The 23,805-nt window shown below is 42.2% G+C and overlaps 1 protein-coding gene across 1 annotated transcript in view; it reads right to left on the reverse strand.

The window, feature by feature from the left end:
• The window catches only part of WDFY1 (WD repeat and FYVE domain containing 1), a 55,875-nt gene that overhangs the window by 16,627 nt on the left and 15,443 nt on the right, over nt 1-23,805 (reverse strand). The window contains exons 2-5 of the mRNA XM_052655786.1: nt 16,784-16,851; nt 10,456-10,529; nt 3,275-3,329; nt 1,634-1,784 (exon numbers count right to left, since the gene is read on the reverse strand). Of these exons, the coding sequence (XP_052511746.1) occupies nt 1,634-1,784; nt 3,275-3,329; nt 10,456-10,529; nt 16,784-16,851 (348 nt within the window). The remainder of the gene's footprint in view (nt 1-1,633; nt 1,785-3,274; nt 3,330-10,455; nt 10,530-16,783; nt 16,852-23,805) is intronic.

The raw sequence follows: 23,805 nt of genomic DNA on the forward strand, positions 1-23,805 counted from the left end.
ACTGAAAATCATACAGCATGGAAACATCAAAGAAAAAATGCTTTAAGCTAGAATTATCAGGAAAATTAATATTCATTCATTCAATAAGCATTCACTGGGTACCTGTTATTATTTCAACTGATATCCTAGGAATTAGCAACAAAAAAGATAAAAGAACTGAGAGAGAGAGAGAAAGACATAAAAATAAGTAATCTTAGTAAAGTTTTAAAATGTAAGCTAATAATGAAAACAGTCAAAAAGAACTGGAAGAAAAATGCCTTTTATGAAATTATCTCTGGAAATAATGTAAAACTGAGAGGAAACGATGTGAACTCATCTTTTGGGGGGGCCTAGATTCAAGTGAAGAGGATGGTTTACTTTAAATTGCTGTGAAGAGTTTAGCCATCCAAAAGGCAGTCATTTGGGGCAGTAGTAAATTTAAAATTTAAAAATAGATTAACTATTGGTAACAACTTGTCATTAACACTCAGTTACTCTATGGCCATAGCAGTTTGTGGCAAATCAGGTATCTAAACACAAGATAATTACTGTTTTAATTCCAAAACATGGATCAAAAGGAAGACCACAGGCTGGGCCACAATGACGCAATTCTGTGCTATTTTCTATCAATCCATACGAAACACATTAACAGAAAGCCTATATGGTACATGACATATCTGAGTAGTCTTCCCTTGTTTGATTCTAAAGTGTATGGTACTATTTTAAGTATCTCGGGCTATACGTTCATTTGTAGCAAACATTTTTATAAAGGCTCTCAATGGAAGAAAGAATTTCACTACACCAGATGTCCAAAACGGAAAGAGAAATTACCATGGGGCATTTGCCTGTGGCTGACAGCCTTTACCTTGCCAGCACTAAGATACACAGCTACCACAGGCAGCCTGATGCAAGAGCACGCTCTACAGGAAACAAATCCAATAGAGCAGCAGAATTTCAGAGCGGCAATTTCTTAACATTTGAGGGATCCAGAGGCACCTTCGAGAGTCATATAAAGATTATGAACCCTCTTCAAACACACACAAGATAACTAAAAAACTCCTTGTAGCCCTTTTATGAATTCCAGGGTCGCAAACTCTTGTATTCTCTTGCCAGGTCTGCAAATAACCCACTACTAGAAGATTCATTCCTTTTTTTCCCTCTTTACACAACAAAAAGTCTCTTCTTTCACTTCCAAAAGCAAAGGAGTGAAGGGAGGGGTCTGTATTAACAAGGTTTAGATTTTCTGAGATTTCTGTATTAAAACACCTATAGCACACCCCAGCAGAGAACAGCAATTCATTTATTACTTTTAATAAACCATTTTTAAAAGAATTTCGTTTGTTTGTTTTAATGTGGACCACTTTTAAAGTCCTTACTGAATGTGTTACCATAGTTTTTCTGTTTTCTGTTTTGGCTTTTTGGCCAAGAGGCATGCGGGATTTTAGTTCCTCGACTAGCGATCGAACCCACATCCTCTGCATTGGGAGGCCAAGTCTTAACCACCAAGTCCTAATAAACCAATTTTATACCCAAGAAAGGAGAGACAGAAATTCTTCAATTTTATGTGAAATATGTAGGAATCATTCAGCCTTTAGATCTCAATTAGCAGTTGAGGATCAGATACAGAGCTAAGTCCTGAGACCAGGAAGGATACTGCAGACACGAGGCCCAGGAAGAGAAGAAGTGCCTCCCGAGCATGTTCCCGCTGCGGGTGCACATCCAACTGACACACTTGTCGTGGCCCGTGCTGATCACCCACTCGGTGGCCAGGCTGAAGATGATCGCTGTCACCCGGTTCTGATGAGCTGTGGGAACAGAGAGGAAACACGACCTGGGCAATCCAGTCTCAGTGGGTGGGAACTGGGGCTCCCCTTCTCCATCCGGTCAGCTGCAGACTCACAGGCTGGACAGGCCCACCCTGGAGAGCCTGCACTCTGAACAGGCGGCAGAGAATCTGCCCGACTCCCAACCCATGATCTAATGGGCAGGCTTTCCGAGGCCCTGCCCTCTGCCTCCCTGCAAGGGAGGAGACCATCAGAAGCTACAGATCCTTAAAAGAATAATGCTCAAGAGGGATTCAAATAATATATCAGAGGACAGATTTTAAAAAACCTCAAACAACTATCAATGAGTTTCATGGAAAGCAGTCGTCTTTTCTTAACTGGTTTGTTTTTATTGTCTGTACCTTTAGTGCTTTGACTCTTTAGAAAACGCTGGCATTGTGAAAAGGGCAACTGAAATTTTCTGAAATTAACTTTTCATTATTTCTAAGATAAAGCATTTGTAAAGTTCCACATTCCAGAGTAGTAACTGAGAATGAGGAAGTATTCTATTACCTAACTTCTGGAATATTTCTATCTCCAGGTCAATTTTAAGCCATACCAGGGCAGTGACCTGTCTACGTGGAGCAGGGTCTTGCATACAGCTGGTGTTTAATAAATGCCCAGTCTGATGAATGAAGTCAGAAGCTAGACAGAAACACATCTGACCTTACTCTCAGCTGTACAGACTGCTTCAGAAAAACAGAGGGACTGCTTCTTATAAATTAACCAGAAAAACACTACAACCCCCCTGGGAATGCAGGTGTAGTCATGTAGACATTCATAAAACATAACAAATGGCCAATATCAAATAAAGTTTAAATAATTTTAAAACAGAACTATTTTGACTATCAAACTGGCAATAAGCATTTAAAAAGAGCAATGAAGACTTAATGAACAGGCACTTTCAATCACTACTCATTAAAATATTTACACTATTGCTGGAAAGAGTTTTGCAAAATAAATCTAGAGTATTAAAAAAAAGTTTTAATGTTTGACCCAGTTATTGTACTTTTAGTAATCTGTCTTAAAGAAATAAGAGTTACAGGATCTGAGTCAGTAACCATCAAGGACACACACACACATATATATATGAAATTACTTTTACACACACATATATATAAAATACACAGAGATATATGTAAACACACATACCTATGTACATACCTTCATATATCTTAGTATGTGTTATCAAAAAATGGGAGCAGTACACATTTTCAAAAATAGAGGAATGGTTAAACTAAATCTGACACGTGCACCCAGTGGAACAGTATACAACATTTCAAATGTTAATAAGCAGGAAAAGGATGTGTAAATAACTCTGAAGAGATAACAGCCTCTCATGTAACTGGGGTAACCAACGTTTTAAAAAGTTAATGTGAAAACCTAATTTTGATCATAGGACATAGTGTTCTAGTTTATTTTTGTGTATGTACGTGTGTATGTGTGCAAATGAGTGTGTGTATTATAATTACCTGGGTAGGTCTTGATAAAGTTCATTTTATTAAAATCTTCAGAAACGTGGAATTCCTAAAAGTAAAAACAGGCAATAAGAGAACAGTTATAGTTTTAAAAACAATGGGAACTTATCTTCCAAAAGGATGTAAAATCTAAAATTGGCCATCACCAGCCATAAGAACAGTAGAGAATTGCTTCTTGGTCCTGTCCTTGCAACACTATTTATTTTGGAACCAGACAAGTAACGAAAGTGCTGCTGACCACCACAGAATTTTGGTCTAATTCCTACTCTACAAACGAGTGCTCTACATTTCCTTCCCCTCTAATTGCAAAGGAGGCATCCTGTTAATTTTGCTCTCTTGGTGTCACTAAGTTTCTCAAGATGATATATCCAAGTAAAGTGATATACAAAGACCCATTACTAACAGAGTTCTCAGCACCAGTGAAAATAAGGCATTGGGTATCTGAAGCAATAGAAGGGGCATATTACATATATTTAACACACAAACATACACAAAGAAAAGAAATTTAAAGATTGTGATGGTTTTCCTTTTTTATCTTCCAAAGTTTTTATGGACTGTGTAATACTTTATAACTAGGAAAAAATTAAAAGTATGTGCTTTTTAATGAAAAAAATGAGCCTCAGGCATAGGATTAAGATAAAACTCTAAAGAAAATGCACTACTTAAAAATTCTATTGATCAGTGCTAAATTGGTAAGCTCTTAACTGTCTAGATAACATGGACATTATGAATTGTTGATTGTTCAGGATGAAAAAAATCCCACAAAGGAATACTGATTTCTTGTCCTTCATCTTGGTTCTACAAAGTACAAAAATGTATCGGCATTTTATATATACTAATCTCTGTTGGGACTCATAGCTCAGTCAGTAAAGAATACGCCCACAAGGTAGGAGATCCAGGTTCAATTCCTGGGTCGGGAAGATCCCCTGGAGAAAGAAATGACAACCCACTCCAGTATTCTTGCCTGAAGAATCCCATGGACAGAGGAGACTGGCAGGCTACAGTCCATGGGGTCACAAGAGTCAGACACAACTCAGCGGCTAAACCACCACCACAATCTCTGATGGGAAATCAACAGTTCAATACTAACTAATGCTAAACTGGACTTAATCACCCCTTTCCACCGAAGAGCTGTTTAAGAGTTTCGTATCAGTGACTTCACTATAATGGCGGTAGAGTACCCTTGAACCAGGAGCCACAAGAAGGGTCCCTAGAGATATAAATCCATGGCCACTGCCATTCCTGGAGATGCTATTTGAGGCCTGCACTCCTGGCCTCTTATTATGTGTATGCACATCACCATATTCCGATAAAAATCTTCAGAGGGAGAAAAACGAGACCACTGGCATTTATTATCACACAATGGATTTACAGCAGCCAAAAACTGGTGAGCATCAACCCCAACCATGCAGATCCCGCACCCCGCCCTCTGTTCTCACCACCTGTCTACTGTCCAGTGAACTTATGCAGAGAGCCTAGCTCCTTCCTTCCTGGCTGGTAAACACACTCAAGACTTCTTCTAATTTAAAAAGCAAACAAGTGAACACAAAACCCTCTTAACAATGCTAAAACTTCTTTGCCCCCCGCCCCCCGCCCCATTCCAGCCAAAACCTTCTCTATAGATCAGCCCACACTCGACACTCAGGCTTTCTAGCTCCTCACCCCAGTCACCCTTCAACACACTGCACCCCAGGGCAACACCCCACTGCATGGAAACGGCTCTCCCTGCAACCACCAGCTGCTAACTGCCATCCCCAAGATGAGATCTGTCTTGATCTCATCCTCTCTCTTCCCCACCTGAAACTTACTGCCCCTCCAGCTACCACAACCACTGTCCTGGCTGGTCCTCCCACCCCTTGGCCCATTTCGCATCACCCATGAATGGTGTCTCCCCGTATCTTAACTGTTAGCACTGATTCCTCACTGTCCTTTTGTTCTAAATGCCCTCTCCCCACACACCCCTAAGCCATCTCTTCTCAATAAATGATGGCACCATCCACCAGACACTCAAACCAAAAACCCGGCCGTCACCTGACTTGCTCCTCTCCCCACCCCTGCACCCAACCTGTCATAGCTGCAGCTCAAGACATCTGCTTCTGTCCATCATCACTGCCACAACCTTCTCACCCAGACGGCGACAACAACTGATATTTCCGCCTTCATTTTTAAAATTTTTGTGGCCGTATAATTGATTTACAATATGTATTAGTCTGCGCTGTACAACGGAGCCGAACAGGCACACATACACAATCCACTCTTTTTAGATTCCTTTCCATTTTAGGGCATTACAGAGTATCGAGTAGAGTTCCCTGTGCTATTCAGTCTATTATTATTTACCTATTTTATATATAAAAGTGTGTATATGATCAATCCCAATGTCTCAATTTATTTCTCCCCTCTACTTCCCCCTCTGCTAACAACACTGTTTTCCACATCTGTGACTCTATTTCTGTCTTGTAAATGGATTCATCTGTACCATGTTTTACCACGCACAGGTAAGCGCCATCATACATCTGTCTTTCTCCATCTGTTTACTTTACTTAGTATGATAGTCTCTAGGTCCATCCATGTTGCTGCAAATGGCATTATTTCATTCTTTTTGTGGCTGAGTAATGTTCCATCTTCTTTATCCATTCATCTTTCGATGGACAGTTAGGTCGCTTCTATTGTAAACAGTGCTGCAATGAACACTGGGGTGTATCTATCTTTTCAGATTAGAGTTTTCTCTGGATATTTGCCCGGAGTGGGATTGCTAGATCTCATGGTAGTTCTATTTTTAGTTTTTTAAGGAACTGCCATACTGTTTTCCATTAATGGTTGTACAAATTTATATTCTCATTATCACTGTAGGAGGGTTTCCTTTTCTCCATACCCTTTCAGCATTTATTGTTTATAGATTTTTTGATGATGGCCATTGTGAGGTGATATCTCATTGTAGTTTTGATATGTATTTCTCTCGATGTTGATCATCTTTTCATGTGCCTCTTGGCCATCTGTATGTCTTCTTTGCAGTAATATCTATTTAGATCTTCTGGCCATTTTCTGATTGGGTTTTTTTTTTTCAACATAGAGTTGCATGAGGTGTTTGTATATTTTGGAGATTAATCCCATGTCAGTCACTTCATTTGCAAATATTTTCTCCCATTCTGTGGGCTGTCTTTTTGTTTTATGGTTTCCTTTGCCTTAAGAATCTTTTAAGTTTAATTAGGTCCCATGTGTTTATTTTTGTTTTTATTTTCTTTACTCTAGGAGGTGGATCACAGAAGATATTGAATGCAATTTGTGTCAAAGAATGTTCTGCCTATATTTTCCTCTAAGAGTTTTATAGTGTCTGGCCTTATACTTATATTTAGGTCTTTGGTCCATTTTGAGTTTATTTTTATATATGGTGTTAGAGCATGTGTGTTTTTTTTTTTGGCTGCACTGCATGGCTTTGCCGGATCTTAACTCCCTGACCAGAGAAGGAAGAACCTGGGCCCTCAGCAATGAAAAGGCCGAATACTAACCACTGGACCACCAGGAATTCCCTCCCACCTCCACTCTTGTTGCCCTCCATTCCGTGCTCCACTGAGCAGCCACGGGGATCTTTGTAAATTAAATGACCCCCTTTTTCTGCTGAAAACCCTGGAAGAGCTTCCCAAAGGTTTACAAAACTGAAAACTTCACCTGGACCCACAAGGCCTTGAATGACCTGCCCTCAGCCCACCGGGTCCCATCAGCCCTAGTGCTGCCCTGTCACTCAGCACCAACCAGCCAAGAGGATGTCCTCCAAGTCCTCAGACACACAGAGACCTCCTGCCTCGTGCCTCCACACATACCTTCGCTCCTGGAAAACCTGCTCTGCCTGGCTGTCTCCTGCCTGCCCTTCAGGCCTCGGCTGGACGTCACAGCCTTGGAGAAGCCCTCCTTCCTGCAGATCCTGTCTGCTGGGGGCGGGGCCACACACCTCTCTGGACGCTCTCCTTCCCACTCCCATTCATTTCTCCACAGTGCTCAACACAACCTGCAACGCGATGCTTACTTTTGTATTACCTGTCCTTACAGGTCCTAAAGAGCCCTGGGAGCAGGGACCATGTCTACTTCCTTCTTAGTTAGCATTCTGCAGGACACCCAGTGCTGAGTAAAACCTGAACACACGGCTCTCTGACCTGCTCCAGCCCCCTCTTCAGTCTTACGTGGTTCATGCTGCCAGGCCGCTTCATTCTTGTTCTCTGCACGCACTCTGACCTCGAAAACCTCTGTCTTCGCTGGCACAGCCCTCTGTGTCTGCAAGTCCTCCTCCTCCTCTCCTGGTTAACTCCCCGCCACCCGCTAGGGCTTAGCAGTTACAGGCTGGCCAGGCCACTCTCTCGGGCCAGGTGGGTGCGGGCGCCGGCCTGCGCTCTCACTGCTCTGTGTGCGTTCTTCACTTTACACGTGATGGAACCCACGAGCTAAATCTTACTTTACTGTCACCATTCCCAGTTCTGTAAAGCAGTGCTACTCAAAATGAGGTCTGTGGACCACTGGCCCTGATTAAAGTACCAGAAAATTAGGGAATAAGTGTTCAGAAAACTTTCCAGCAATTTAATATCGTCATGACATTCACGCGGATAAAGTTAAAAGTGAAAGTCATCCAGTCGTGCTAGACTCTTTGCGACCCCATGGACTACAGCCTCTGTCCACAGAATTCTCCAGGCAAAAATACTGGGGTGGGTTGCCAGTCCCTTCTTCAGGGGATCTTCCCGACCCAGGGATCAGACCTGGGTCTCCTGTATTGCAGGCAGATTACCATCTGAGCCACCAGGGATCCTCCCAAATTTTCTCACTCAATAATGTAATATCCAAAATAGTAATCAAGCAAACTAAACTCAAAGCAATCCAAAGAAAAAATAAGAGCTGATGCACATTATCAGAGACTAGAAAAATAATAGAAAACAAATCAACAGAGAATCAGTGAAAACTGGTTCTTTGAAAAAAACTAACAAAACTGACAAACATGTAGCTAGACTGGTGGAAAAAAAAGAGAGAAATGACTCAAACTACTAAACTCAGGAATGAAAAGGGGACTATTAATCTTACAGAAACAAAAAGGACTAAAAAAGGCTGCTATCAACAATGATATGCCAACAAACTAGATAAGCTAGATACCACTTCACACTGACTAGGAAATCAACAAAATCAGAAAATAATAAGCGTTGGTAAATATGTAAAAATTTAGAACCTTCATAGATTGCTGGTAGGAATATAAAATGGTATAGTAACTTTGGAAAACAGTTTGGCAGTTCTGTAAAAAATTAAATACAGAGTTACCATATGACCCACAATTCCATTCCTAGATGTGTATACCCAATAAAATGGAAAACTCAGGTTCACACACAAACTTTTATGTGACTGTTCATAGCAACATTATTCATAGTAGCCAAAAGGTAGAAATAATCCAACTATCTATCAACTAACGAATGGGTAAACAAAGTGTGGCATACAACAGAATATTATTCCACCACAAAAAGGACTGAAGTATTAATTCAAGCTACAACGTAGATGAACCTTGAAAATATGATGCTGAGTGAGAGAAGCCAAATATAAAGTTATACATTTTATGATTCTATTTACATAAAATGTTTAGAATGAACTCAGAAAGTATATTACTGACTGCTAGGAACTGAAGGAAGGAACAATGCAGAGTGACTCCTAAAGGTTATGGGATTTATTTTGGGGGGTGGGAGGCACTGATAAAAATAATCTAGACTATTAACGGTTGTATGATCTTGAAACTATACTATAAAACCACTGAACCGCACATATTCAGCTGGTGAATTTTATGGTATATGAAGCATATCTCAATTAAATATATGCATACACACCTTGGCTCTGACAGGAAAGAATGTGACTGTAATGAAGGAGATCCAAGTTCAATCCCTGGGTCGGGAAGATCCCCTGGAGAAGGGAATGGCAGTCCACTCCAGTATTCTTGCCTGGGTTATCCCATGAACAGAGGAGCCCGGCAGGCGGAGTGACTACACTTTCACTTTCAATCTTGTGACTATACTATAAAACCACTGAATTGCACGCTTTGGTGAATTTTATGGTATATGAATTACATCTTAATGAAATATATACACACACACACACATACAATTAGACTTCCAAAAACACCAATCTCTAATAAATTGAAAATTTAAATATCTGGTCCTTCACCAAAGATGGTTTGAGAAGCACTGCCTCAAAGAGTTACACGAGGTGTTGGCTGAATGACTAGTCCCTGATCTTGTTCTTCTCCTCCCTCCTCCGTCACACACACACACACGCACGCACGCACGTGCGTGCATGATCTCCCCCACGTCCTCCTTGCCCCAGTCTCCTTCTTCATGGGCTCAGGGACTGGGGCTGCCACGGGACTCATGTTTCCTGTACAAAGGCTGTGCATTGTGGGTTAGCCTGAGAATCAGCCATCAATCATCAGAGCTCCATGGAGCTATAGCTGGTCCCTGACTTAGGATGGCTCAACTTATGATTTTTCAGTTTTACAATGGTGTAAAAGCAATACACATTCAGTAGAAACTGTACTTTGACTTTTGAATGTTGATCTTTTCCCAGATGGGTGATAAGCCGTATGATCCTCTCTCGTGATGCTGGACAAGGGCAGCCACAGCCCCTCCTCAGCGTCCTGACAGTGAACAATCGACACACTTACAACCATTCTGGACTCATACAACCATTCTGTTTTTCACTTTCAGTACAGTATTCAATAAATTACATGAGATATTCAATACTTTAGTATAAAATAGGCTTTGTGTTAGATGACTTCATCCAACGGTAGTGTTCTGAGCACGTTTAAGGTGGGTGAGGCTAAGCTATGATATTCAGTAGATTAGGTGTAGATTAATTAATTCAGTAGATTAAGCAATTAATTCAGTAGATTAAGTATATTTTAAACTTACGATAGTTTTCAACTTACAATGGGTTTATCAGGACAAAGCCTCATCATAAGTCAAGGAAAATCTGGAGTTTATTAATTTATTAATTAATGCTAGTTAATTCTAGAATTAATCCATTTTTGGGTCTACCATCTGTACTGAATGAAACATTTCCTAATGCCAAACAACTGGGCATTCTTTGTTAACTTTATTTAAACTGTCCAATGGTGAACATGGGGAGGTCAATACAATGAATACATTCTGGAAGCTACCTACCATCACAGCTCCATTATCCTGGCCCACAAATATCCGTCTACTATCATGATGGTAAGCCATAGCAGAGCAGGGAGCTGCCAGAAAGACAAAGATCATGTTACGAGCAGAGTTAAGCACGTTAAGTCATCGTTCAAGGTACATTATTAAAAAGAGCTATACAACTTAGGCTAAAAAAAAAAAGAGGGCAAAGATGTTTCATTTTTTAAAATGTTTTTAAATTTCTTTCTGCTGTTTTAGTTTCGAATTTTAACTTTAATAACCTTCCAAGTTACTTCTATGACTTTGGGTGAAGCGAGTCAGCATGAAGTTTCATCTGATTGAAATTTCTACCTGTTTCTGGAAAGGTGTGGGGACCAGTGTTTAGAGAAGCTGTCTGCCACCCAAACTCTGTGGGTCATCCTGCCCCTCCTCCCTTCCCCATCACAGGCAAAACAGTAGTGGGCATCTGTGGAAAGAGAAGTGTCCAGTACCACAATTCCCATTCCAAGGCATGTGAGCAAACTGGGGAGGCTGCTTTGGGATTATTTGTTGCTGTTGTTTTTCCCCAATGGTCAAAAAAAGTTCTGTTTTGCAGTGACTCATACAATCCCAGTTTGTTTCTTTGTCCAAAGCAATGCCATGTGACTGAGACAGCCTGACTCTTCCCATAGACACGACCTCCCAGGTTCAACCTAAACTTTTTCCAGAAAGTGTGGGCCAGAGAATGAGTTTCAGAAAGGAGAAACTCTAATAAATCACTTCCTCCTGCTAAAAATCAAAATTAAAGTGATTTAGAAAATGGAACACTTGGAAAAAGAAATATTTGGGTACACTTCAGCCTTAAGAATTTTAATTGACCACGGAAAGAAATGAATGCCAGGAAACAAACAAACAAACTTGACCTTACTTTGAAATAAAACATCTAATAAAAAAGTAAAAGAGAAAAATCCTATAAATGAAGTTACCACTTGAAAACAGTTTTAAAGTTCTCTAACTACCAAAGAAAGGCAATGCCAAAGAATGCTCAAACTACCACACAATTGCACTCATCTCACATGCTAGTAAAGTAATGCTCAAAATTCTCCAAGCCAGGCTTCAGCAATACATGAACCGTGAACTTCCTCATGTTCAAGCTGGTTTTAGAAAAGGCAGAGGAACCAGAGATCAAATTGCCGACATCCACAGGATCATGGAAAAAGCAAGAGAGTTCCAGAAAAACATCTATTTCTGCTTTATTGACTATGCCAAAGCCTTAGACTGTGGGATCACAACAAACTGTGGAAAATTCTGAGAGAGATGGGAATACCAGACCACCTGACCTGCTTCTTGAGAAACCTGTATACAGGTCGGGAAGCAACAGTTAGAACTGGACATGGAACAACAGACTGGTTCCAAATAGGAAAAGGAGTACGTCAAAGCTGTATATTGTCACCCTGCTTATTTAACTTATATGCAGAGTACATCATGAGAAACGCTGGACTGGAAGAAACACAAGCTGGAATCAAGATTGCCAGAAGAAATATCAACCACCTCAGATATGCAGATGACACCACCCTTATGGCAGAAAGTGAAGAGGAACTAAAAAGCCTCTTGATGAAAGTGAAAGAAGAGAGTGAAAAAGTTGGCTTAAAGCTCAACATTCAGAAAACGAAGATCATGGCATCCGGTCCCATCACTTCATGGGAAATAGATGGGGAAACATAGTCAGACTTTATTTTGGGGGGCTCCAAAATCACTGCAGATGGTGACTGCAGACATGAAATTAAAAGATGCTTACTCCTTGGAAGAAAAGTTATGACCAACCTAGATAGCATATTCAAAAGCAGAGATATTACTTTGCCGACTAAGGTCTGTCTAGTCAAGGCTATGGTTTTTCCTGTGGTCATGTATGGATGTGAGTTGGACTGTGAAGAAGGCTGAGCACCAAAGAATTGATGCTTTTGAACTGTGGTGTTGGAGAAGCCTCTTGAGAGTCCCTTGGACTGCAAGGAGATCCAACCAGTCCATTCTGAAGGAGATCAGCCCTGGGATTTCTTTGGAAGGAATGATGCTAAAGCTGAAACTCCAGTACTTTGGCCACCTCATGAGAAGAGTTGACTCATTGGAAAATACTTTGATGCTGGGAGGGATTGGGGGCAGGAGGAGAAGGGGACGACAGAGGATGAGATGGCTGGATGGCATCACGGACTCGATGGACGTGAGTCTGAGTGAACTCCGGGAGATGGTGATGGATAGGGAGGCCTGGCGTGCTGCTATTCATGCGGTTGCAAAAAGTCAGACACGACTGAGCAACTGAACTGAACTGAACTGAACTACCATGGCAGATATTCTCCACCAAAGGAAGAAGACTGGAAGAAATGCTGGATTGTACTCAAAGGCAGAAACATAGTTAGCTGCATGATCAGACTATAGAAAAAGACTATTTCAGTTGCATTCCAAGAACTATCTCATTGAAATGTAGATACTAAAATTGTCTACACAGCTAACAATTAGAATAGACTACAAGTTTGCACACCCTTATCCACCATATTGATGTTTGAAACTACAAAGAATGATCATGTTTAAGGATTATAACCACAAAGATACATGTTCGTTTGTTTTAGTCACTAAGTCGTGTCCAATTCTTGCAACCCTCCTGGATTGTAGCCCACCAGGCTCCTTTGTCCATGGGATTTCCCAGGCAAGAATACTGGAGTGAGTTGCCATTTCCTTCTCCCGACCCAGGGATGAAACCCGCTTCTCCTGCATTGGCAGGCAGGTTCTTAACCACTGAGCCACTGGGGAAGCCCAAAGGCAGATGCTATTGTCACACAAAATGCTCTTTAACAATCACACACAAAATTACCTTCAACAAATCAAATCCCTTTGACAACTTTATAGATTCACTGTCATCATTTTTGCTTGCTTTTCAGTTGTTACTAAATCTTAATATTCTAGTTTTAAGCTTCTTTTTAATTCTTTCTATGCTCACTCCTATAACAAACTGCCCATGAATATGTAAAACCTCTCCTTTGTGTAAAAGTTACAATGTGCTGAGTAATTTTATACGGTTAGAGACTTTTCACATTAAAAAAAAAAGGCAAGCCTTCCTGGTTTATTTGTTTAGTATATAAAAATGCTCTGACTTTTTTCCTAGAAGGGAAGCTTCTAGTGAGATAAACTTTTTTTTTAAGATAATCTTTTTTTTTAATGTGAATGTTAACATAGTTTTATAAACAAGGAAAACACAAATCATCTTTCAAATCAGCAACCTTTTAAAAAGGTCATTGCAGTACAAAATCGTTTGCTTTAAACTCTAGTTTTAAAAATGAAGGGTTTTCTGGAATACAGCCAGGCTCATTCATCTATGTATTCTTTATGACTGCTTTTGATTCTGCAATGGCAGAGTTGAGAAGTTGCCACAGAGACTGTCTGGCCCACAAAGTCTAATATTTATGTCTGGTCCTTTGTAGAAGTCTGTGGACTCACCCCATACTGTGGTGAGCAGCCCAGTTCTGGAGCTGGATGCACATGGACTGGAATTCCAACCTCTGGCCTCAGTTTCCTTGTCTACTAAATGATGAAAATACCATCTTTCTTATAACACCTATTGTGATGATTTGGTAAAATAGTACCAAGAAAAATGCACGGGACTCATAGTAGATGGGCTTTCCAGGTGGTGCTGGTGGTAAAGAACCCACCTGCCAAAGTAGGAGACATAAGAGACACAGGCTTGATCTCTGGGTCGGGAAGACCTACTGGAGGAGGAAACAGCAACCCACTCCAGTATTCTTGCCTGGAGAGTCCCACAGACAGAAGAACCGGGCAGGCTACAGTCCATGATCCATGGGGTTGCAAAGACTTGGACATGACTGAGCATCTGAGCAGCAGCCCATAATGGAAATAGAAACTGACAGTTACATTTTTCTTCAGCTGAAGCAGATCCTGAAAGTTATTTTTGTTACGTGAGGTATTGTTATGATTCATAATTGGTCCACGTACAGCAATATTCTAAGGTTTTGCTTACTGATCTCCTCTGTTTCATCATGGAGAACAGTTTAAATCCATGGATGACCACTAAAATGTCAACTGGTGAATCTGCAGTAGTTTTTAAAAGCACTTTTATTCTTGTGTTTTGAATTTAATTTTAAAAGTCACCCTAAAACAGACAAGCAAATTTCTCAACATTCATTCATTGTGTTTTCTTCTGGCAGTGTTCCTGCAGTTTCATCAGCAGACAATGCTCTAGCTGAAGGTAATAACCAGCCATCTGGAAGCAAAAGGCTGCATGCATGTATACAAACATGCAGGTGTCAGTCACCCACGGCACAGATGCTGTGCCTTTTCTGTCCTGTTTTTTCCTGATCCTTCCAGCCACAGAGTTCTGGGAGCTACTTCCGGAGGATACAGTTAAGCCAAGATAGCAAGGGATGGCAATGGAGAAAGCAAAGCCATGTGCTCAAGACTCAAAAGCCAAGGAAGAGAGTGTGTGCTGCTGCTGCTAGGTTCTGGTGTCCCAGGAGAGAAATCAGTTACAAAGTGAACTAAGTATTTGGGGGAAATGCAAGCCAAGGGGTCACTGTACTAAATACTGGGCATTAGTACAAAAATCCATCTTAGACTCTCCTTGTTCTAAAGAGCATGAACTCCACAGCTGAGGTCTCAAGGAAGACTGAGCTGTGGGCAAAATCTGAAGTGTAAGGGAAGGGGGAGGAGGAAGGAGTCATAGCCAACAGCATTAATAAGACCATCCACAAGGATGGCAAACCATCTCCCAGCACTGGTAGAGGTCCCCGGGCTGCTGCGGCTATTTCCAGCTACGGACCCATCACTGGACCACTGGAAGTAAGGAGTTACTCATCTAAGAGAAGCCTTTTTTTTTTCTGGTTGAGTAAAAGGTAGGCTCAGAGGATGAGGGTGCTCCATCTACCTTTGCCCCACTTCCCCAAAATCCCAAAGTAAATTTATTAAATGGGCCTGTAAGGACATTTACTGAGACAATGGCCACTTCATGTTCTACACTGAGTAACAAAGGTGACCCATTCACAAATAAATGTGGACACAGGACAGAAGATACTACTGCCTGCACAATAGACCACGATTAGGGTTTCAGGTAGTCTTAGGCTAGATACATACAATGAAATTTTACTTTTTGTAACAGTTTTTTATAACTATTTTATAATTATATAAAAGGGTCCTTTTATAATAGTTAGCTTTATACCAGTATTCCAAAAAGCCTACCTTGTTCTCACTGAACGGTTATCAAGACAGAGAAGGTGACCGGCCTGCCCAAGCTGTTAGTGAAAGGTAGGACAAAGGAAAATCCTGATAAACTACTAATCCTTTGTGGAAATGTTTATAGGATCGAAATCCTGCAGCTACCCTGCAATAAATGAGAACGTGCTAGCAAGACAGGCAGTGCTTGGAAGGGTGACTCAAGTTGACGGAATAGAATCTGCTGAATAACTGGCTACTCTGCGTTTGTAATACACCCCACAGCCCCTGCAGTAACTCTTCACGGAGCTGCGGTGTCCACAGAGTTTGGCCCTAGCAAGCACTCTTCTTTAGAGAACTTCGTAATGGTCTTCAGTAACAGACCATCAAGCCTGCCCCAGAACCGTGCGTCTTTTCCCAGGGGAGGGCTTCTGAACATTGAAACCTTAACCGAGGAAAATCTCCTCATTAAGGACTGAAACCACCGGGAAATAAGCAGCTATGATGCCTTCCATGTGGCCACCGGGGCAGCAGGACTTGATTCCAGCTTGGACCTGGGTGGTGCCACATCTTTTTTTCAAGAAAGGATGGAGAAGTGGGAGAGAAGGAGGCAACGCTTAGATCGGCAGGAAGGGCAGGATTTAACTGCAATTTTATGTCACTACATCTCAGGGCTCTTCTAAAATCTCAATACAAAAGCTTTGTATTTGGGGTTTATTTTTAGAACATGTTTGACTATCGGGAAAAAAAAATCTCCATTTAGGATGTGTCGTGCCTTGGACCAAGTTTCTCAATGGTACCCAGAGTTTACGAAAAAGTAGCATAAAAGCCCAGGCATGAGGCAAAGGAGTGTTCAGAATCCTGTTTTAGTGTCAGTATCAGCTTTACCAAGTAGAAAATAGTAATGTTAAGTTGGCAAAATGAAGACAAAGGAAAATGGGGGAGGTGGGCAGCTTTCCTCTTCCTATTTTTTTTTCCCAAGTTTTGTTCAAGTTGATTCAGTTAAACCAGTTGACTCAGCTTCCTTTATGCAAGAGAAGGGGAGTTTTCCTGCATTTTAACACAGAATGCTGTAGGTATTAGGTAACAACAAGCTCATTTTGAAATTTAAATCATCAAAGACATTTTTCTTGGGTGGAACAGTGCAGCTACTCACAGGCCATTGTGTGGTAAATGCTGGGCCAGTACTGACCGCTGTCTCTTTTCAGCCATACTCGGATAGTCCTGTAGAGAAAAGAAAAGAATGAGTAGTCTTTAATGAATTTATCCGCTTTGCCACCCAAGTAAATTTATTTTCAATACTATTTCCCATTGACCTTATAACATGTATCAGTTGGACAAATTACACACACACACACACACACAGAGTACATGGTGTATTATACTAGTATGTACATGTATACACACACACAGAGTACATGGTGTATTATACTAGTACGTACATGTCTACACATGTAACTTATATGCAGAGTACATCATGAGAAATGCTGGACTGGAAGAAACACAAGCTGGAATCAAGATTGCCGGGAGAAATATCAATAACCTCAGATATGCAGATGACATCACCCTTATGGCAGAAAGTGAAGAGGAGCTAAAAAGCCTCTTGGAAAGTGAAAGGGGAGAGCGAAAAAGTTGACTTAAAAGCTCAACATTCAGAAAATGAAGATCATGGCATCTGGTCCCATCACTTCATGGGAAATAGATGGGGAAACATAGTCAGACTTTATTTTTTGGGGCTCCAAAATCACTGCAGATGGTGACTGCAGACATGAAATTAAAAGACACTTACTCCTTGGAAGAAAAGTTATGACCAATCTAGATAGTATATTCAAAAGCAGAGACATTACTTTGCCGACTAAGGTCCGTCTAGTCAAGGCTATGGTTTCTCCTGTGGTCATGTATGGATGTGAGAGTTGGACTATGAAGAAAGCTGAGCACAAAAGAATTGATGCTTTTGAACTGTGGTGTTGGAGAAGACTCTTGAGAGTCCCTTGGACTGCAAGGAGATCCAACCAGTCCATTCTGAAGGAGATCAGCCCTGGGATTTCTTTGGAAGGAATGATGCTAAAGCTGAAGCTCCAGTACTTTGGCCACTTTATGTGAAGAGTTGACTCACTGGAAAAGACTCTGATGGTGGGAGGGATTGGGGGCAGGAGGAGAAGGGGACGACCAAGGATGAGATGGCTGTATGGCATCACAGACTCGATGGACATGAGTCTGAGTGAACTCCAGGAGATGGTGATGGACGGGGAGGCCTGGCGTGCTGTGATTCATGGGGTCACAAAGAGTCGGACACGACTGAGCGACTGAACTGAACATGTCTACACATTCACACACACATAGAGTACATGGTGTATTATACTAGAATGTACATGTACACACATATAGAGTACATGGTGTATTATACGAGCATGTACATGTACACACATACACACATATAGAGTACATGGTGTATTATACTAGTATGTACATGTATACATACACACACATACAGAGTACATGGTGTATTATACTAGTAGGTACATGTCTACAGACACACACACATACAGAGTACATGGTGTATTATACTAGCATGTACATGTACACACACACACATACAGTACATGGTGTATTATACTAGCATGTACATATCTACACACACACATGCTCTATACATTTATTGCTGCTATTCAGTCGCTCAGTCATGTCTGACTCTTTGTGACCCCATGGACTAGAGCAAACCCAGGCTTCCCTGCAGCCAGGCCAAAAAGTTCATTTGGTTAACTGACTACACTGTTCAATAAATTTCTTGGTGAAAATGAAAAATATGTCTTTCATTTTTACTTAGAAACAAATGAACTTTTTGGCCAACCCAATAGCTACCTACAGTTATGTCTACACATGGTAAGTTACGCAAGAACTAGGAGTCAGGATTCTAAATAATATCAGTAACACAGAAAGTGCTTATTATACAGCGATATACAAACAACGCTGAGGACTACTGACTCTTGGCAACCAAGTGCAAGCTCGGTGCCTTGGCCATCCCACCCAAATGAGGAGAGTAGCTGAGGTCAATGAAAGAAAACGTTTCTGGAGAACTGGGAGAGGCCTGCATACAGAGTGGAGCCCGTTGCCACTGCTCACTCACCGAGAGTTCCCAGCCATCTCGGCCTTGGGAGGAAACCCTTCCACACCAGTCGCTGGGCCTCTCCTTTCACCAGAGCACACGCGGGAGATGAGGGAGTCCTGCCCAGAGGCAGGCGGAGGATACAGGACCAAAAGAGCCCAGGTTTACTATTCTGGCTCATCCCCTCAGAAAAACAGTAAGGAATGCCTCTCCTGCACTCCACCAAGCCTCCTGGAAGCTCCAGGCCTCTCCCCTTCAGAGCGGGCCACTGGCCGCCTTGCCCAGCACAGCCATGCTCTGCCTTCGCCCGGAGTCCTAGCTCTCTCTTGTCCCTCACTGTCAGCTCGGTCACAGCCACTCTTGTATTTCCAGCAGCAACGAGATTCTGGCTCACGGCCAGCACTGAATTACTGCTTACAACCTTGAGCTAGCACACATTAAGGCTAAGTGCTGACACGCTCTGTTTCCATTCTGTTTGAAGTTCCAGACAAGGAAGACTGGTCTCTGAGGATAAAAATTGCAACAGTGGCTGCTTCCGGGGTTGAGAAAGGACAGAACACAGCAAAGGGATACAAGGGAACTTCCTGGGGCCGTGTCAGGCTGTAGAGAGGTGGTGATGTGGGTGTATGCATGTGTCAGAATCTGCCCAGCTTATTTATTACTGTAAATGATTAGACTGTAATAAAGACAGACTAGATGTTGACCCTCATTCATCCAAATAAATAAGATGACTGAGCAGCACAGCGGGCATCATGCTATTTTATGTGACCTGGAGACAGGCCCGAGTGTATGAACTGCCATTCGTACAACACGTCCCATCTTCCAGCCACGGTGGAGTGGTCACAACAGAATCTTGACCAAGTTGAATCCAGGATTTTCCTCTATATTATCCCACCTCTGATCACCACTGGTCAGACCAGAGAAGAGATTAGTCAGTTCCTTCCCTGGGAAATCAGAAACCAGGAGAGAGAAAGAGACTCATACCTCTCCGGGAGTTGAAATGACTGTTTCTGGCCACACGTTTTGCAGTTGGGACTGGAGAATTCTATACGTTAATAAAGGGGGAAGAATGAAGCTGACCTATGAAGAAAAGCTGGAGACAGTTCAGGTGGAGGGGCCTCACGCCAGCTGCTCTTGAGTCCCCTCCTGGGTTCTGAGGGTTCTGTGAGGCAGACGCCCCAGCATCCTCACCACAATCACCCTCAGCAGCTTCAGCGAACCCAAGTGACTTTCGTCGTTTGCAATCAAGCAGGTACTAATATACCACGTCTGCATGGGAACCATGAAGACATGGTGACACGCAGTTTCTTTGTTCAAGCGACATCAAATGAGCTCCTACGTCACACGGTTCACAAAGCGAGAATCAGGCAGACTCCTCCATGAGTACCTATACTGTGATAGAAGTTCTAGGAAGTTCAAGTTCACATCCAAAATTAAAAGGGAAAGCGAGACACAGATCACACTAAAGCATGTGTAAACAGACCTATACTTTTTACTGTTTGTAGTTCAACATCTTAAATCAAAATTCGACACTTTTTGAAGTAATGTTTAAACCGCTCTGTTACTATTTGTGGGTTCCTGGTTACTGTTCACCGTTATCTAGTTTTCTTCTTCCACAGATCTCAGAGGTTAAGACATTTCCATGAACAGAAGGAACAGAATAGGAAGAGAAGGGGATGACAGAGGATGTGATGGTTGGATGGCATCACTGACTCGATGGACATGAGTTTGAGCAAACTCCGGGAGTTGGTGATGGACAGGGAAGCCTGGCATGCTGCAGTCCGTGGGGTTGCAAAGAGTCGGACAGGACTGAGCAACTGAACTGAACTGATGGAATAGATCTTTCTAGTTGGAAACCATTTAAATGAAGTTATGAAATAGAAAAAAATACGGCATGGGAAAATGTTCATGATATAATGTAAAGTAAAAGGCCCTATATAAAATTGATAAGTGCAGTATGATACCAACTTTATTTTACAATACATCTGGTCAAACCTCTAGATCCAACTATCAGTCTATAGGAAATGCAAAGGAACACAATAACCACCACCACTGGGGTTTACTCAGCAAAAAAGCAAGACTGCAGGAAACTCTGTAGACAAATGACCTAGTTTCTTCAACACATAATTTGAAAGGGGGGAAACACAGAGATGGAGGACCAGCCTACCACTACAGAGGTGTAACAGACACATCAAGTAGTCACCATGTGGAGACTTATTAGACCCTCATTTGGTCAAACTGTTACCTATACATGCCTATATTATCATGCTTCTGCTGCTACTAAGTCGCTTCAGTCGTGTCTGACTCTATGCGACCCCATAGACAGCAGCCCACCAGGCTCCCCCGTCCCTGGGATTCTCCAGGCAAGAACACTGGAATGGGTTACCATTTCCTTCTCCAAGGCATGAAAGTGAAAAGTGAAAATGAAGTCGCTCAGTCGTGTCCGACTCTTCGCGACCCCATGGACTGCAGCCCACCAGGCCCCTCGGTCCATGGGATTTTCCAGTCAAGAGTCCTGGAGTGGGGTGCCATTGCCTTCTCCAATATTATCATGAAACAGCTGCAAATAAGAACACTGACTAGATATCTGATATTAAAAGACACTGTTCTTTAGATGTGATAGTGTTGCAGGTTTCTGCTTATTTTTTAAGAAGTAATTCCAGCCTAAGACACTGGACCTTGCCTCTGTTCTTGGCACGTCCACCAACATCCAACCCTCACCACTCATGCCTCAGTGCAGCCTCCTCCCACGTTACGTGGTGGGCTCCACCCTCCAGAACACCTCAGGTATGTCAACTACTGGCGACAATCCCAAGGAGCCACACAACCCATTGCCCCTGGGCTTAGAGACCACCAGTGGTGGTCTCAAATCCGGGGTTCAACTGACATGCTTGTGATTCCCACACCCAGACCCTGCATCCTAACAAGCTGTCATCCTCAGGTACCCAAAATACCGAGCTCAGGTTGCACCCGAAGCCCTCATCCCGCACCTCCCTGCCAAGGACTTTTCTCTCCAGGCAGTAGTCCCCCTGGGCAGCACAATGCAGGATGAGTAGCATTGGCATGGCCTTCCACACCTAAGGGCTTCCTTGGTGGCTCAGCTGGTAAAGAATCTGCCCGCAATGCAGGATACTTGGGTTGGATATCTGGGTTGCAAAGATCCCCTGGAGAAGGGAAAGGCTACCCACTCCAGTATTCTTGCCTGGAGAATTCCATGGACTATATAGTGCACGCGGTCTCAAAGAGTCAGACACAACTGAGCGACTTTCACTTTCCCTCACCTAAAATCATCAATAGAAACTTATAATGATGATCCTTAGGCCTGAACTACTAACACGAACTACTAACACAATATCACATTTTGTTGACAGTATTTTGTTACTTAGTACAGAATGCTTATGGATACATTCCATTATGTATGTTCAACACAGGGGATGAAACAGAAGTTACAGGCCAACTCTCCTCTAAGCATTAAATCTGCTCAAGGAGGGACTTCCCTGCTGGTCTGGTGGCTATGACTCCATGCTCCCAATGCAAGGGGCCTGGGGTTCGATCTCTGGTTGGGGAACTAGATCCCATGTGCCATAACTGAAGAATTCACACACCTCAGCTAAGAGTTCACAGGCCTCAACTAAAGATCCTGCAGGCCACAACTAAGATCCAGTGCAGCCAAATAAATAAGTAAATATTTCTAAAAGTTATATTAAGGCCTGTTCAAGAATTCTACTCCACTTGCAAACAGGACAGTAAAGGCCAAGGCACCTAAAGACGAGGGTGTCGGGCAGCACCTTCCTTCACTCAAAGCGGTTAACAAGCTCCCTATCTGTGTGGTTTTAAGGGTCTAAGGATCAGAAAGCGGACATATTCTAAAACCCCCAAAATCAACCCCAAAAGTTGTAGTCACAAACGCGTCAGTAGTTCAGTGGAGGCCTCAGGGGACGTGCTCTTCCCTGTGTCATCTTGAAAGAAGAATGATTTCAGACAGCAGAGAAGCTGCTGTGAGCAGAAAACCTTAAAGTCACCTGCCTCTTCCATTCAATCATCTAACCTGAAAAAATCACGCTTTAACTTCATGAAGCTTCAGAATGACAAACTGGCCCGAGGTCAAAATGGGACCTACCTAGAGCCCAGGAAGTTTGAAACACAGTAGTATTTCCTTTGGAGGACAAACATCAGTACTACGATGTGGTCTGCACCCAGCTCAAGAGGACACGCTAGAAAATTGGCAAGACTTCTACTATTTGTTGGGGGTGTTTCACCTGAAAAAATTGTTTATCACATTCAGGCTGAGAGAAGACCATCCTTGCTTGTGAATCAGGTTTCAAATCAGGCAGCTGACCTTGATAGCTGGCTCTACTTCTGTATTCACATGTTCTATCTAGAATTCCTTCTTTCTCTTTTTCGAGGCATACTCCTTTACTTCCTTGGGTAACAAATTAAAATCTCCCACTTCTGAGATAAAATCTAAACAATATTAAGTTCAACTCCTCCAGCACTCTCAAGAAACTATGTATTAAGCAAAGTTGTATAACTTCTATTAAGTAATACAGAAATTTGTTTTGTATTTAGGATGTCTCATTGGTTTAAAAAACGATTATTAAAATAGGCTTAAGTTGCGCTGTTTTGTTTTTAAAAATCAACAAATTTCACAGACTAAAAAAATTTACTATTAAGCAAACTGGAAACAATTGTCCACTGAGAGTCGGACACAACTGAGCGGCTTCATGTTTACTTTCCTGCATTGGAGAAGGAAGTGGCAACCCACTCCAGTGTTCTTGCCTGGAATCCCAGAGAATCCCAGAGACGGAGGAGCCTGGTGGGCTGACGTCTCTGGGGTCGCACACTATTCACAACAACACAGTTTAGCAACATTTTATAGGCACAAACTATTAAAAATTCCTGAATGATATCAATAAACCGTATCAAAGTATCAAGACCAGGTGGCTTTATTTTTACAAAAACTACCTTCATGAATGTCTAAACCATGCTCTCTGTGTTACTCGATCAGTCGTGTCCAACTCTTTGCAACCCCACAGGCTGTAGCCCGCCAGGCTCCACTGTCCATGGGATTT

This window comes from Budorcas taxicolor, chromosome 2, assembly GCF_023091745.1.
Source record: "Budorcas taxicolor isolate Tak-1 chromosome 2, Takin1.1, whole genome shotgun sequence".
In the NCBI taxonomy this organism is placed as follows: domain Eukaryota; kingdom Metazoa; phylum Chordata; class Mammalia; order Artiodactyla; family Bovidae; genus Budorcas; species Budorcas taxicolor.